Source organism: Oreochromis aureus, linkage group 15, assembly GCF_013358895.1.
Source record: "Oreochromis aureus strain Israel breed Guangdong linkage group 15, ZZ_aureus, whole genome shotgun sequence".
NCBI classification, from domain to species: domain Eukaryota; kingdom Metazoa; phylum Chordata; class Actinopteri; order Cichliformes; family Cichlidae; genus Oreochromis; species Oreochromis aureus.
In genome coordinates this window covers 4,556,072-4,572,909 of record NC_052956.1, presented here as the reverse complement: position 1 = coordinate 4,572,909, position 16,838 = coordinate 4,556,072, and the positions used below count along the sequence as shown (strand labels likewise).

At 40.7% G+C, this 16,838-nt stretch overlaps 1 protein-coding gene across 3 annotated transcripts in view; it reads right to left on the bottom strand.

Annotated features, from left to right (window-relative positions):
• Window positions 1-2,529: 2,529 nt before the first annotated feature.
• LOC116332242 (1-phosphatidylinositol 4,5-bisphosphate phosphodiesterase beta-4) overlaps window positions 2,530-16,838 on the bottom strand; it is a 68,016-nt gene continuing 53,707 nt past the window's right edge. For all 3 annotated transcript variants that reach the window (XM_031755116.2, XM_039599034.1, XM_039599035.1), the window contains exons 22-40: window positions 16,653-16,797; window positions 16,409-16,493; window positions 15,335-15,459; window positions 14,516-14,567; window positions 13,921-14,023; window positions 13,271-13,435; window positions 11,637-11,841; window positions 10,883-10,971; window positions 10,622-10,778; window positions 10,480-10,529; window positions 10,100-10,165; window positions 9,206-9,321; window positions 8,435-8,510; window positions 8,155-8,330; window positions 7,904-8,005; window positions 7,748-7,805; window positions 7,211-7,297; window positions 5,706-5,742; window positions 2,530-4,984 (exon numbers count right to left, since the gene is read on the bottom strand). In XM_031755116.2, coding sequence (XP_031610976.1) covers window positions 4,908-4,984; window positions 5,706-5,742; window positions 7,211-7,297; window positions 7,748-7,805; window positions 7,904-8,005; window positions 8,155-8,330; window positions 8,435-8,510; window positions 9,206-9,321; window positions 10,100-10,165; window positions 10,480-10,529; window positions 10,622-10,778; window positions 10,883-10,971; window positions 11,637-11,841; window positions 13,271-13,435; window positions 13,921-14,023; window positions 14,516-14,567; window positions 15,335-15,459; window positions 16,409-16,493; window positions 16,653-16,797 — 1,971 coding nt within the window. In that variant the 3' untranslated portion in view covers window positions 2,530-4,907. The remainder of the gene's footprint in view (window positions 4,985-5,705; window positions 5,743-7,210; window positions 7,298-7,747; window positions 7,806-7,903; window positions 8,006-8,154; window positions 8,331-8,434; window positions 8,511-9,205; window positions 9,322-10,099; window positions 10,166-10,479; window positions 10,530-10,621; window positions 10,779-10,882; window positions 10,972-11,636; window positions 11,842-13,270; window positions 13,436-13,920; window positions 14,024-14,515; window positions 14,568-15,334; window positions 15,460-16,408; window positions 16,494-16,652; window positions 16,798-16,838) is intronic.

The window sequence follows — 16,838 nt, the reverse complement described above, 5'->3', positions numbered from 1 at the left end:
GTAATTTTTCTCATGTATAAATGTAGTATAAAAACATACTTAGAAAATCTCTTTTTCCAGAAATCAAAGTTACTCAAAACAAAAAAACTATGCAAACACACAAAAGAAACTATTTTCTTTCTGCAAAGTATCACTATCACTGTGCAGAAAGACTGCAGGGCTGGTGGTGGTGATAGTGTGACAGCATGTAAACATTTATGGTGCCCTCCTCAGATGAGATGCACAAATGACTGCATGGCTGGGAAAAAATTTATTTATTTAGGTTTGGCTAACCTGGGTACGTACACACACAAAATATTATTAGTGCTGTGTAATACTGTAAATTTTGGTATCAATCCAAATACCAGGTAAATACAGCATCAGTGTTGCTGATGCCAATAATATTTTTAACTTATAAAGGCAGCTTACGTAGGTGAGAGCAGTGTGTCGTGACTTATGAGAGGAATCCTCATCAATTTCCAAATTCTGAACATTAAGGACATTAAATCACTGTGCTTTTTTACTTTCCACTTTAGTTAATACAACACAACAGACCTTTCAGATTTTCATGTATTTTAAAAATGGAGACCTGGAATGTGAATGTGCCCATCTTTAAAGCACTTTAGGTCAACTGTTTTTAAATGTGTTATATAAATAAAAAAGGCTTGATTTAGCAAAAACGGGTTCAGGCATTTTTCATAACGAATGTTTGAGGTGTTTTTTTCATTCCCCAAAAAAGAAGATAGGATCGATACAAGTATGGATCCAATACTAATACCAGTGTTGGTATTGACACTATCGATATTTCAATCAATGCACCTTTATGTAGGCACTTTGGGTACTGCAAGGAAAAAGCTATTTGGTTCTTTTATATTCAAGCCCAGGCAGACAACTCTATAGCTAATATCTCGACAGGCAACTGTAATGTCTTTATATTTATATTTACACTTTCCCAGTCTAACAGACTACTCAAAGTAGCTTTAAGCTGCAAATCACGATTAACTATAATGCTTTATTCTGCTTCATCTACCTCACATCTACTATCAATTTAGAATCACTACTTACTCTAACATGCTTGGCTTTGGAGGAAATCTGTGCACATAAAGGAAACACAGGGAAAACATGCTAATCTCACAAAGAAAGGCCTCAGCCAGCATTTGAGCCAGGAACCTTCTTGCTGCTGCAAGGCAACAGTGTTAATCACTGTACTATTTAATTCAATGCAGTTCAAATTGTATTTATATAGTTCACAATAGGGCTGCCACAAACGATTATTTTGATAGTCGACTAGTCACAGATTATTTTTGTGATTAGTCGACTAATCAGATCATGCATCCATTGGACGTAAAACGTACAGCTTATTGCACCAGCATGCATCTGCTCTTATATAACGATCATTAGCTTACAGCTTTAAGTGTTTAAGGTATGTGCTAACTAAAAATAAAGACAAGATGATAGTTTATTACATTTTAATGAAATCTGCAGATTGTTTCGGCGGAGTTTAATAAACTCAGCCGTCTGCTCCTTGCTATCTAAAATATAACAGGACACCGAAGTATGTTCTCAAGCATCTCACACTTCTGATAATCAGTTGTTTGCTTGACATTTATTCAGCTGTGTAAAACTAACTTTGATCTCAGCCAAACCGATTTACCCAGGAACAAATAAAATACTAAAAAAAAGCCAAACAATAACATTTTTCAGTTATCTAAGTGACTTATACATCATGTTTAACCTGAGTAGTGAAAGACGGCGGTGGGTTTGAAAACGATTTGCCCGGAGTCTGGTGTTCTCACCGGCTCTAGTGAGCCTAGAGCCCCGGTTCGCTATCGAGCTGGTGGGTAACAGACATCTCCAAAAACGTCTGAGCGCTTTTGAAAATATGTGGTGTCTTGATAAACTGAGCAGATATTTGAAGTTTACACAGCTACATTCTCGCCTGAAAAAAACTTGTTAGACGTTTATTTTGTGACCCAGAAAGAATAATAAGAGTAATATTAAAACTAACTAGCTGCCGCCATTGCTGGAAACTGAGCTGGGCCGCGCTATGAATTCTGGGACACAGCTTCTTCTTCTTTTGCCTTTAACGGCAGCTGGCATCCTTGTACATGCAGTGCTGCCATCTTCTGTTTCAGTCTGTTATTACACTCTCAAATCCTACTACTTATTCCTGCGTCTTTTGTGATCTTACAAAGCTTCAAACGACGCGTCGACTATTAAATTAGTCGTCGACGATTTTGATAGTCGACGTAATCGTGACTAGTCGACTAATCGTGGCAGCCCTAGTTCACAACGACTGTCACATCAAGGTGGTTGATATTGTAAGGTAAAGACTAAGGACAGAGCAGACGGATACATGACAAATGACACTATGGATACACGGGATAAACATAAGTACACCCCTGAGGAAATGTACATGATTTTAGCAGTACTGTACTTTTAGAAAAAAATCTTTTTTCCAATCGGAAATATTTTATTTCCCTCAAATTGAACAAGGTTAAGTCAAACAGAAGGAGTACGTTCTGAGGAAAACACAAATGAGCCATGTAATTATGTCCCATTTTACACCTGGATTTATTGAGACACATACTATAAAACAGTATTAAAGGAGCTGGATAACAACAGTATTTTCATTGCTATAAGTTCAACAGTACAATATAAATACAAAAACACGCACAGAATGTCTGTCGACAAGCTACAATTCAAATAGAAAATAAAGGAGATACAGTAGAAACTGAGGAAATGAAATCAGTGATGTTGCTCTGCAAAAATAATCTGCTTTTTTGACAAACTCGAGAGCCAAAGGTTACATGTAAATCACACAACAGAAACATTCAACTAGTGCAAAAAAGCTTCTAACATAATCATCTTAAACTACACATTATCTAATATATAATATATATTCATTTATTTATATATACTTTCATATAAATAACCCCTTAATTTGGCATTTTATCATTCATAAAATAATTTAAACATCCTAACAGACACTGAGTGGCACATTTGAAAGCGATGGAATAAAATTTAAAAGCACTTTTACTCATTTATCTCTACACTAGATATGTGGTGAGAGCTTTATATCGTGTTGTGTGGTGCAGTATAAGGGCAGACTGGAAAATAAGAAAAGAAAGAGAACAACCCCCAAAAAACAATGGTTGATAAATTTCTTCCTTCACCCAGCAGACCCACTCAATCCCCAAGCCCTTAAATGACAGAACACAACTGGTCCAAAAGTAAATTAAACTACATACATTCCAGTATATACAAGAATATCCCGTCTACCCTTTACAAATAACACAGCAGAATAAAACAGGGAAAAAAAACACACAAACAAAACTTTTTAAAAAAGGCCCAAATACCCATAGGTGCCTTTATCCTCAATGTTTTTATATCATTACATGACTTTTTTGTCAGTTTAGTCAGTGTTAGTGTTACATTATAACAGTACTGCACATCACACTTTTAATTCTCTGCAGTGGCATCAGGGCACAGTACCACCACCTCCAACGTCACCTCTGTAACATCGTTAAGAAGGGAACCTGCTGTAGACAGGAGTGAACACCAGAGACTTTTACGTATCTGTTACTCGGTCCACCCTCCTAGAGCCAGAGCAGGACAGGGAAACTGCGAGGTTTACAAGCTGAGGGCACTCAGGTGCAGTCAAGAATCTATAAAGGGAGCACCAGCATTCAACAGTGCTGTAATAATGACAGGACAAAGAGACGCCTGCCAGCCAAAGTTAGATAGAGGAATGGGCGACAGCAAGTGTGGAGTACGTTTACTGTTACAGCTATGAGGGAATTATCTTTTTTGCATAGTGTACATAGTGATTTTGGCCTTAAACTCAAAGTACCGAAGGTATTGCAGTTTAAACTGTACTCATGGAAACGAGTAAAATAGATGTAAATGTAATTTCCAAGTGCAAAAGAAGCACAGCTATTAAACCATCTCATGAGTACCTAAAATTAAAGTAAGTGAAACAAAAAATTTGATCGAGGAATTAGCATCTATTCCGTGTGATCCCTTTATAGTATTCTGACTCAGCGTGACAATAAACCCTTTTTATGGTCATCAAAAAGTCAATAACATGTCTTTGTGATAAGGTGGAGGATTGTGTGACATGGAGGGAGAAAGGGGGTGGGTGTTGCCACTCTAAATACAACAATTTTGTTTTAAAAATACATTCTTACTGAAAACAGAAAACCTACAGTAGTGCACCGCTACATGTTCTGTGTTTTTTGTTAGTTTTTCTTCTCTTTTTCTTTTTTTTCTTTTAACTTTTTTTGACAGTCTATCAGATACAAAGTGCTCAGGACACGACTGGTGTGTAGCATACAGTGTATTTCTCATACAGTTGATTCATTTGTGCTGAAATGACATTAAATCTTATACATACTCTTCACCCCTCTGTTTCTGCAGCGGTTCATTGGATACTGCTTTTATTTTCTTCTCAAAAATGGTCAAATTGGGAACAGATCCTGTTTATGTGACCTGTCATGAGCCGGCGTGTGTGTGTGAGGAATGGGGTGTATGTGTGCTTGTACTAAGAACTGCTAATAGCTGAAGAGGACATACAATGTGATGGCAACAGAGAATTTAGATACACTAGAGGAGACGACGTATTTGCCTGTGTGTTCTCCGAGGTAACGTTTCCTGTCTCGATAAGTGGTTAATCCCCCCTGACAAACGGTGATAAGCACCAATGGCTCAGTGGTATAAAGATAGTGGTTGGAGAGCACACGATGCATGGGTGAGTGAACAAAAGAGGTGTAGGGCCGGGGCTGCTGTGTGTCTGAGCGAACATAAATAAAACACAGAAAGTGATGCAGGAAGGTTTTCATCTCTGGACTGTAGAGGGCTTTCTGTGGAGTGTTTTCTGCACCTTCTTGTGTGTTTGAGTGTACGAGTGTGAATGTGTCTTCCCAGTCTCAGCCGCTCACACCACCGTGGCAGGTCTGCGGTCCATCTCCTCCTCCAACTTCACCATCTGCTGCATGTCCTTCGTCTTGGAAGAGATGGAAGACAGTTAAGACAGGCAGACAGAAAACTTCTTTTAATGTGTGCAAGTGGAAGATTTTGCAGAGGATTTGTCCAACTTTTGGGATCAATTTGTGTTCAATTTTTAGTAAACAACTTCTCAGTATGAGCTTCAGATTTCAGGATTCTGTTGGGTGTATCTCTGAAATGCTTGGCAGGTAATATAAGCCACATGCTTAGTTGGAGTAATTGTTGCCTCAGTGGGACACAGTGACATACTATGAAAGTAAATGATTATGAGCTGGAGTAGAAGCACAGAGGGAGCAGGTTGTGAGCTGGCTGTTTTTGCTTAGTAATAGCTGGTGAGTCATGGTGATAAATGACTCGAGCTGCTAGTTGGCACTCCTGACAGCGCAAGAGCTGCAGACTAAAAATGTGGGAGTGGAATTTCATCATACAGAGGAAAGAAACACTTTCTATTTCAAACTGTGCAAATCTCTTCAAAGACAGGCCTGTCGTGTACTATTCCCCTGCTGTACTCAGGGCTGAGTCACTTAAGTAGATCATTATAGCAATCATTTAGATAGCAGATAAGTCAAGACTTAAACAGGCTCAGTGAAAAACTGAGGCAATGAAAACGTGACTAAGAGGTAGGAGGAAAAGACGTGAAAGGAAACACGATCACTGAATGATGCAGTGACAGAAAGGTGATGTCAGAGGTAGAGATGAGGGGAGATGGCGATGCCTACCTTGAACCTGTTTGTTTGCATGGTGTGATTTCAAAAGCTGTGCCGGAAGAAGCAAATCAAATTAAAAGAAAGGAAAATGTGCATACATGTGAAACATGTACAGGTACTGTGACAGATGGTAACATAAAATGCAAAAATGGGGACATGATGACGTAAACCGTACTTTCTTCTATTTGTAATGTAGAAAAAAAAGACACTGATATTATAATCTGGACTCTGCTTTTTTTTATTTGTTGTTTCATTTCAGCAGTTTTGTTTATCTTTAGTAATTCAGGACAATTCTGATCCCAAATTTGGGGAACAATTCTTGCATAACTAATAATTATATCACAAGCAATAACAACAGCAGTCAATATGTCAGTGAAGGAAGTACAGTTGTGTTTAGAAGTTTACATACCCTCATCATGAGCATTAAAAGTATTTGTTTGAAAGCACTCACTGGATTTACCGATATGCAAAACAATGGGAAAGTCCAGTGAACTCAGTAAAGATCTAAGAAAGAAATCTGTAGATTCACACTAGTTTGGAAAGTCCCTCTGAGCCATTTCTGAGCAACTGCAGGTTCCAGGATCATTCATCACTTCAAACAACTGTATATAAGTACAAGTTATTCAGATGTGTCAAATAGGTCTGGAAAAAGACCCAAACTGTCACCCTCAAATGAAAAGATGTTGGTTAGGATGTTCAAGAGCAACCCAGTAATCCCAGATTCTGAAGTCAGCAGTGAATGGGAAACAGCAGCCCACCTGGACAAGCCAAATACCTTGAGGAGAAAAGCTTTATAATAAGATGAGACAAAAGGCTGAGCTATTTGGCCACAATGTCAGGAGGTATGTTTCGAGGAGTAAAGGTGAGACTTTCAAACCTAAGAACACTGTACCAGCTGTCATGGTGGTGGCAGCATCATGCTCTGGAGCTGTTTTCCTGCCAGTTGTACTGGTACATTACACAAAGTGGATGGAATAATTAAGAAGAGTGACTACCTCCAAATTCTTGAATTTCACCTCAAATCAACAGCTAGATAGTTGAAAGTTGGGCACACCTAGTGGTGCCCAACTTTCCAACGGGACAATTATCCTAAACTGGTTATAGTGCTGGAGGAATATATACACAGAGGACTGTGTCCGACTCTGAAATTCAGATAAATTATCTCCACTAAAGATATATGCTTTACATTGATTCTACCCTGGAAAAAGTTAGTGTTAAAAGCCCAAAATTACGATGACAGTCATGCCCATGATGAGGGAATGTAAACTTATGACAAATGTATCTAGAACATTTAACTAGTCCCAAAACTTGAGTGTCATTTACACTTTCAAAGCCGGTAAAGCAAGAAGCTCCTTAAACAGTGGAATGTTCTGATATGAGCAGGATATGGTCCAATACTAAATGCTGGGTTTAAACAACAGTGTTAGCAGCTTAGATAGGTGACAGCAATCACAGTTACTGCTATCTAGATCATTTTACACTATAGTGGCAGTAAAAGTTCATTTCTTTCTGTGTACCTGCTCATTGAACTTCTCCAGTTTCTCCAACTGCTCTCTCTGGTTTTTCTCTAGCTGCTCCATCTCCTTCTGATGCTTCATAGCCAGCTGCAGAAACATGGAGACAAAGGCAATAAACTAAACTGTCATAAATAAATAGCAATGTTTTTTTATTACAATGAAATGTGTTTTAGTAGGGGGAGTCATTTTTCTCCAGAAAACAGGAATGTTTGCAATGCAAAATCAAATCGCTAAAGCCATCTAAGCATTTGACTCAAGATTAATGATCATTATGCAACACTGGGTTGCAAAACAAAATTGTGATGTAGTCGCAAACAAGAATGGCTTAGACAGTCTCAGCCTGAGGAAAGAAATTACTGAGGTTGAGCGCTGCAGGAGCAACAACTTCTTTATCACTTGCCCAATGGCAGCAGGGTGAACAGACTGAGGGATATTACCCTTTGTATTTGAATTCCAACAATGTTAATCCAGTGCACAGGCTAAAGGAATAACGATTGAAGTGCTCTTCAGCTGAGGAATAAAAAATAAACATCCTACCCTCTTCCTCTCATCCAGGAACTTCTTGGTGTTGCTGCTGTTTAGCTCCCGCACTCGCCTTCAGAGCGGAACAAAACCATCACAACATGAAGTTACAATGAGGGCTTAACAGCCCCAAAACAACGACTGAACAATTACATCATGTGCGTGACCCACCTCTCTCGTTCTGCCTTATTTTTGATAGTCTTGTCCTGGCTGATGGCTTTACTGTTTTCCATTGACATCTTAGCCTGGTTGGCACGCATCTCTTTGCTCTGCCTGCATTGTGGAACAAGCAGCTGCATATAAGAAAAGTTGTCTGCATCCAATTTTTGGCAATAAAATCTCAGAGTGCCCCAAATGATCATGTCTGATCACTCGTAGTAATCCATCCCTATGTGTGTGTGCAAGCTGTGTGGGTCTCTCACCTTTCATGAATGAGTTTGAGCTGCAGGGTCTGCTGCTCCTGGACAGTGGCCAAGAGCTTCTTGAGGTGTTCACACTGCTGGGTGACGTGGCTGTCCTTCATCTCCTGCTCCTCACTGCTGTGACTACTGATTAGCTCTGACCACTCTTTGGTGTGCTGTGCTGTGATGTCCTTTACCTGCATGCAAACACACAAGAGCGCATCAATAACTCATAGCTAAGATACGTGTCATCCTCACAGCTAATAATAACTTTGTGGAAAGAACGCTGGCTGTATGTTACCTTGGTTTTATGATCTGCAACTAGCGTTTGAATCTTATCTTCTGTCTCCTTCTTCAGCTCTTGGCAGTTGTTTTCACTGTAAGGAACCCACATGTGTAAGTGGACAAGAGAGGTTTAGTTGAATTGATCTTAAGGAATGGAGTCAAGAGGGGTGGGCAAAGTTAGGTATGTCTTTGATTTGTCTCTGTGAATAAATGGTTATTTGCAAAGCTTCATATCACACTGGGAGCTTTATAGAAGCAGTGTCGAGTCTTGCACGGGGACTTCCTGTCCTCTTCGTGTGCTCTGTGCAGTTTGACACAGCTAATATTATTTTTTGAGCTCTAGATGTTGAGGTTTGCCAGTGTAGCAGGCAGAATTAGGACCCAAATGCAGGACTCAGGAAACCAGAAATGAACTCAACAACACAGCTTTAATGGTCTACAGCGGGGAAAGACGACAAAAAAAAACACATTCACTGAGCAGGAAAGAGTCAAACAATAAATACACACGAGGCAGTTAGGGAGATGGGAAACACAAGGGAACATAGCTGCAACAAATCAGGAAAACTAGACAGGTAACTTAAAACTCAACAAAACTCAACTGGAACTAACACCAAGACACAGACGCAAACCTCAGAATTTGACAGAGACAAAAAGATAAACAAACAGAGACAAGACTGACTTCACACGGGAGACGCTAAAGGACAAAACACACAGAGATGAGTGTGTGTGTGTGTGTGTGTGTGTGTGTGTGTGTGTGTGTGTGTTTGTTTGCTTTGTCTCCACTTACCCTCGTTTCTTGATGGCTTTCTCTAGTAGCTTCTCCAGAGTTACCTTCTCCTTATCATGCAGAGACACTATCTTGTCCACCTGAGTGCAGTGAGTTTTCTGCATTGCATTTTGATCCTAGTGCAGAAAAGGGAGACACGTTTATTATTAAGTATTAACTTATGCCATGCAAATGCAGTTTTAACCTATATTGAAACCAATTTGGAATCAGCAAAACAGGCAGCAGCAATAACAACAACGATTATTGTTTCTAATACACTCATATGTTGATTTTGTTGCTCCCACTGAATAATGAACCAGCAGCCAACAGATGGGTCTGCAGGTACTGATATACATATGTTAAGCAACAGGACTAAATTCTGTGATAATTAATCTGCATGTATGACTGAGCCAGCACCCACTATAAACTGTGCTGATCACAGGTTAAAGAGAACAGGTACTTTAGCAATTCTAGATTGTTGCAAATCATTATGTGTCTGGATCTACAGACACTTTTCAGTATATTAACTTATGTGCCTTCTTTACTCCTGGGATATAATTCAAATCTCCACAAATCCATCCCTGAGATGAAGGGAAAAGTAAAAGCGTGTAGTAAAGAAACAGTTGTATCATTTCCTGCATCTCTCTTATACAGACTTGCTTTGTGCAAGCAGGAGACACTAGAAGCAATATGACACATTAGCATACTCAGAAGCACCCTATGTACATTATGAACGGACAGAGTGTGTGTGTGTGTGTGTGTGTGTGTGTGCAGTCAGTGGTCAGTGGAAGATGAAAGGTAGAGCCGCCTCCCCTTCCACCGTTTCTATCCCTCGGAGCATCAATAACTGTCAGGAATAAACAGCAGCCCCTTTGTATTGTTAGCAGACAGGTCTGCAGTAAAACAGTCACCCACCTTTGAGTGTTTCTTCTTTAGAGTGTTGAGCTCCTTCTGCTGCTTTTTAATCAATTTAAGGTACGACTGCAGTGGGAGAGATCCATGTTTAGTCACGATGTACTAGACTCGGGCAGCATTAATAGTTGGCGTGCAGTTACTTCCATGAGATAATTGTGAGTTTAATATTGGTGCAAAATCATAACTACAATAGTATTTGTTATTACCAAAAGATAACAAAGTAGTTATTGATTTTTAGGCCTAAACATGATACAGACAATGTCAACACCTGAAGCAAAGATTACTTCTATATAATTGCTCATTCTTCATATATATGCCTGTACAGACTAAACTAAAGGAAACCTGCTGCTGAGCTATGTGACAGGAGTTACAATACCAACCTTCATTTGCTTTAAGTCATCAATGCTGACAGTAGGCACGAGTGCGTTATCTGAAACAGCAGTGGAAACAGAAATGTTATTCTTCGTTTACATAGTTCGCATACAGCACGTTTAATATGTCTGTCTTTACGTCAGCGTATACCCTTCTTGGCTTCGGTCGTGTTATTTTGGGCAGCGTTGGAAGTCTGGGCCATGTCTGAGCTGGCTTGCGGTGTCACACTGGCTTTCACGGTGTCACCTTTACCCTTCCCTTTCTTGTCGTTTTTTGAGCTTCCGCTGGGAACATCTGCTATGTCGTTCTACAAAGGAGAAGAGACGCATTTATTCAAACTGACTGCGTCCTTTCAGTCAGATACATTTGATCAGACCAGGTTTGGATTCGTATGGCTGTTGCTTTGTGTACCGTGTCAATTCCCAGTGCTTTCATCTGGTCAGCTCTCTTCTCTGCTATAGTCAAAAACTTCTTTGGGTCTGATAGAGCATCCACAATAGCTGAAACACAAAGAGATTTAGAAAGATTTCGTCATGAGCCTGGTGGGCTGAATGAATAACCTGACGCTGAAATGTGTCATTCAGTGCAAACTTTGTATGACACAGCTTTGCGTTCCTGTCTACGTTCTGAGAAAGTCTCCTTATCAAATCTGAAATCATCTTCACGTCTTGTTTAAATAACCGTTACTAGGGAACAGGATCTTATTTTCAGCTCTTGGTAAAGAGCCGCTTGAGTAGGAAAGTGATAGCGACAGATCTTGCAGAATAACCGCTAATGGTTACAGTAATGATTCCTCAGTGCGAGCCCGTTGGCTTTATTTAATGACAACTCCAATTGTCCTGCTCATTTGTATGCTCGTGCCTGTTCGAAACCATTACTGCAGAGTCACTGTCATCATCATTTGTGCCACGCCATTACTGTGGATGTTAAAACCAACCCAAGGCAGAGAAAAAGCGAGCAGGAGAGAGTTTTCTTGCTTTCCTTTCTCCTCTCCTCTCCCTGCAGGCTACAGCAGCTGCTTTATTTTATTGCTCTCAGAATACTTATGACGGATATTAAAGGTTATCTATACAAAACAAACTTATAGTTCTGTTTTACCCATGCACTGAAGTCTATCCAGTAATATAAAGTACATAAAGTGCTGCAATTTGTGTGTTTCCCTCACCTCCGAAGCCGTCGGGCACGTAGGTCTTGAGGATGATTTGGCAGAAGATGGTGGGCAACGACAGCGGCTTGTTGCCTTCGTTTCTCAGAGAGATGTGGCGGTAGCCAGCCTGCAGGCCGTCAAGAGGCAGGATGCGCTGCCCAATCAGCTTATTGTTGTCGTCGTAGACTGCGATGCGCAGCACGGCCAGGTCTGGTAAGATCACCTAGAAGGAAGGCATGAAGGAAAACAGTGGGTAAGAGGGAGGAGTAACCACACTGAAGAAAAAAGAAAAGAAAGAAAAGCCACAGACGTCGCCATCAGTTCTGCCGAAATTTTGGAAGTCTACTGAGCTCATTGTGCTCTGATAATGTTTAAAAAGATAAATATTTGCCAGACAAAGCAGTAAAAGAAAGCAGCATCATTAAAGGGGAAGGTCGAAGATGAAACTGCAGGGGCCACAATCAGGGTATAGTCCATGTTTGATAAAAGAAAAAGACACGATAAAGGAGGAACACACTGCATATCTGACTGCTGACAAGCCCGTCTCTGCAGCTAGTATGCATCCGAGGAGTGGAGGAGTGGAATATCTTGTGTATATATGTATGCATTTAACTTGTGTCTGCAGATGAGCTTCTGTACGCACACCCTTGGGAAAAAAGAGAGCGAGAGAGTGTCTTAACTGGGCTTCCATGTGAAGATAAGAGGATGATTAATACAAAGACGATGGGAAGGTGGGAGATAAGGCTGAAGAATACTCACTGGAGATGAATGGGTAGAAGCATCGCGTGTGTGTGTGTGTGTGTGTGTGTGTGTTTGCTTACACATTCACAGCCCTGCTGATGCACTGTGTATTGTTCGCTCGCAGTCATGATGACAGCGGTGTGTATGCATGCAAAAAGTGTGGCGGCATTTGAGGGCATCTGTGTGTGTGTGGAGGTGAGAAACGAATCTTGCTTGCAGCCCTGCTTATGATGGCCCTGTTTGATAGCTGTGTGTGTGTGTGTGTGTGTGTGTGTGTGTGTGAGCAGAGCAGCACTGCGGCAGGCTGTGATTGATGGTGTGTGTTAGGAAGCTGGAGTCACAGTCATGGCTGAGAGACTTCCTATTCTGCTGAGAGCAGCACTATTACACACATGTTCCTCTCTCTCTTTGGCTCCCGTCTCTTTTATTTTCCCTTTAATTCTCTCCCTCACCTCTAATTGTCTTTCTTTTCATTTCTGTGGCTCCTTTCCTCACTTCCTTTTTCTTTTTCTGTGAGTCGGTATACAGTAGATTGTTTTTTTTGTCACACTTTATTATTCAACAGTATCCAAAATCACTCCATTAGTTTCTGTATTCTCTCTTTATATTTCTTGATTTTAATAGATATTCACTTGATATTTCCCCCATCTGCATCCTCCTCTCCTTTTAACTCTTGCTACTATTATCTTAGATTTCATTATTGTCTCCTTTTCTTCTCCTTCCACCCTCTGTACTGGCAGTCAGATGAGAATGAGGCTGCTTCTCATGTCACTAAGACCTTTCTCCAACCCAAATAATAGATTTTTCTCCACCATTTTCCACTTCCATTGGCTCATCCCAAATGGAACTACATGCTGCAACATTTTTTCAACTCACTGTATCCATTATTGCTGTCTATGTGTTTGTGCTACCTTTCTGAAGACGAATGGCTCCTCGTTGTAGGCAGGGTTCAGTCCATTGTTCATCACCATGCGAGTGCGAAACTCTTTCCGGATGGTGTCTGTTGGCAGTCCATACATGTCGACTTCAACGTAGGTCCCGATTTTCTTGTCAGAGAGAAACTGTCCTGAGAACACCTAAAAAAAAAAAAAAAAGGAGCAGACCATTCTCAGTGCTTTGGAAAGGTGTTGATTTTACAGCAATATTATCTGCACAGGTTCATTCAGTGCACTGTGGGGTGGCTGTGGCTCAAGAGGTACTGCAACCTATATACTAATCAGAAGTTTGGTGAGTCAGTCTGCATGCCAGTGTCCTTGGGCAAGATACTAAACCCACAGTTGCTCCTGAATATGAATGGGTGAATGAGTCATGTTGCATAAAGCGCTTGAGTGCTCTAGGAGAGTAAAAACGCACGATATAAGAACCACTCCATTGACCACTGTAATTTGTACAGCATGCCGCATCTAAGCCTAAAACCAACCTTCAATATGATATCATCTGTAGGTTTCACAGACATGGATGAAGCCTAGTTCCACTGAAAAAAATGTTTGGCTGAATGCCTGAATGGAAATTCCTTATCCACTTTTTCCCTGAATGATTTATTAGTGCTGCATGACCTAACCTGTACGCTGCAGGTTGCGGCGATGACGCCATCCACCGGTGTCTCTGAGAATGGGTCAAACATCCTGTCTGACCGCCGCATGAAGTCGGGTTTCAGCAGATACCTGACGTGCACAGAAGATGCACATGAGGAAAACGGCCACGCACAAACCCATCTACGAACACACTTTTGTTTTGTAAAATCTGATTATGATGCCTTTACAAACATTTTTTTGTTGTTGATGTCTCCTGATGTAGAATAACTGTAGCACACGGAGATACAGTGCACATGTGTATGCTAACCAGGGGCCCATCAGAGTAACATTAGTAATGACGACTGTCTGCAAAAGCCTCGATCTCGCCACATATAAGATTTCCAGCATTAGCAGGAAAATCTCTGCCCTCAGGGACGGTATTAAAGGCGAGGCATGGCGACGACAAGGGAGAGAGGAAGAGACAGATGACTGCCGAGAGAAGAGGAGCTTCCTTCTCGAAAGCACTCATTGGTTTTTGGGAAAGATAGTAGCTGCGGTCGCTTCTGGCAGTCGAGGGAGGGAGGGAGGGAGGAGGGACAGACCGGAATGAGCTAAAGACAGGAGTTGAGGAGCTGTGCTCACCCGCAGGAGCCATTGTACTCAAACTTTCCTTGGTTCAGCTGCATGGCCAGATCTGAGAGAAGAGTGAGAATGACAGGTGATTAGTAACTGCAATATATACACGCCAGTGTTTAAACATCAAAACAATCCAAATAAACGAATGACTCAAAACAAAACAAAACAAAAAAAAAAAAAACATCATTTAAAGACTGATTTTTTTCTTTTTTTCCCCTGAATCAGAGTGAATGGGTTTGCACTATTTTCCCTGACTCCCCCTTAGCTCCAAGTCCCCAGACCCCTGCCTAAAGCCTCGCATATGCCCCACTCACAGCAGGCCATATGGTCCAATCTCTAATGCCTCTAGACATAGGACAGCAGCTGTTTCACTCCCTGTTAAGGTGTTTATATGGCAGCAACAGTTTGATAGTGTGTGTGTGTGTGTGTGTGTGTGTGTGTGTGTGTGTGTGTGTGTGTAAGAGGTCAGAGATAAACAAAGGTACGACTTTAGCTGCATTTATTTAGCAATTTGGAACCCCCCAAAAAAGATATTGATTCTATTTAAATGAGCTGATCCTTAACACCAAATCCAAACCTGATATTTTTATCAATTCAGAAATTCTTTCTTGTTTTTTTTCTGCATGCATATATTTGCAGCTGCAAGATGGTCGTTTCGTGGCTTCACAGTCAACCCTTCCCCACATGCAGAAGATGCTCTGAGCATGGTCAGAGGGTTGCTTGAAATGACATTTGCGTGTGTGTTTTGTAATATGAAGATACATATACTATGGTGTTTTATGGGTGAGTGTAAGGTTAGAGGTCCCACGTTGCATGCTGTGGTACCTGGGGTTTGGAAGTTGAGTGAGACCATCTGGCAGCCTGCGTTCCAGAAGATCTGAGGCATGTAATTACTGGAGTCCACCCGGCCCCCTTTGGGGTAGATACGGCTCATCTGACGCTTATTGTAGCTGTGCTGAAGCTCAGGAAAATTTGAAAAACAAGGGAGGGAGAACATGTGTGTTTCAACACATGTGTGCATGTGCATGTGAGTGCATGAGAGTGTGTGCATCAAACAGACTGTACAACTATTTTTAGTGTGAACAGCTTGGGTCAAGCAGTCCCACTGGAGGGGAGAGCGAGAGAGAGAGGCTGTGTGTCAACCCAAGCTACACAGGCTGAAAGCACACTGGGCTCTAGAGGCCTCAAGTTCTTTTCCGACAGCAGAGTGGAAACAAATATGTCTAAAAAACATCAGTTCTGACCCGACGTTCAGATCTCATTTAGGTGACCTCAATCTATAAAGTTCAAACTCAGATTTCATTGGAAATTTATGTCTCTTCATGCATCTCAGTAAAGTGTCTGAGCTGTTTCCCTTAAAGTCTCAGAGAGTTTAAACTTAAAACCTAAACTTGGTGAAATCTGATCTTATGCTGATTAAAGTTAACATACACCCTGTAACGATAACTTCAATGTATTATTTATCTTTATTTTTCCTACCTTGACGTCCTTTTTTTTTTTTTATAGCTGTTCTATTTTCTAGAAAAATCCAATGCAACTGGCTGATAAGAATAAGAATAACTTTATTTATCCCGAGGGAAATTCTTTTGTCATGTACATGCTCAAAGCAGCAGGAGAGACAGAGGAACAGATGAATAGTAGTATACAGTAATATATAGTAGGATAGTGCAAGACATAGTATCGAATAACTCTAACGAAGTAATAACTATATCCTGGTGAATAAATAACTTAGCTATCAGTGCAGGCGATTCTAGAAAGTGACAAAGTATTGTGCAATAGAATAAAGGGAGTAGCAGCGTATGATGGGGGGATGAAACAAATATTCAATAAGGTACTCTTTGGTAATATTGCATGGTCTGAAAGGGAACAATGCTGATCTGACAAATGCTCAAAGGATACTTTACAAACTCAATGGCATTAGTCTTCAGATAGCCCAGGCCAACTGACTCGTTAAAAGATGACATGTTATGGTGGATATTCCTTTCTGAAAAACAAAAGAAAAGAAAAAGAAAAGTTGATAAACATTTTTTTTGTCAGGCAGTAATTGATTGATTGTTCTATGATTAGGCTCTTACATCCACAGCAATAATAAAACAAAAAATCCAATTAAATTCAAATGAGAGCTAAAAGTTGAAGCTCTCACCTTCAGCTACATCAAAACTCTGGAACTTGACCGGCTGTGCATAGTTGACCATGGCTGACAGATACGGGTGGATGTTAGTGGTGGCTCCCACATAGGTGTACTGAGCTATCAGAGCCTCTTCTAAGTCTTCTGCCACATCTACAGTCTGCACAGCACAAGCACACATGGCTCAATAACCCAGTCTTA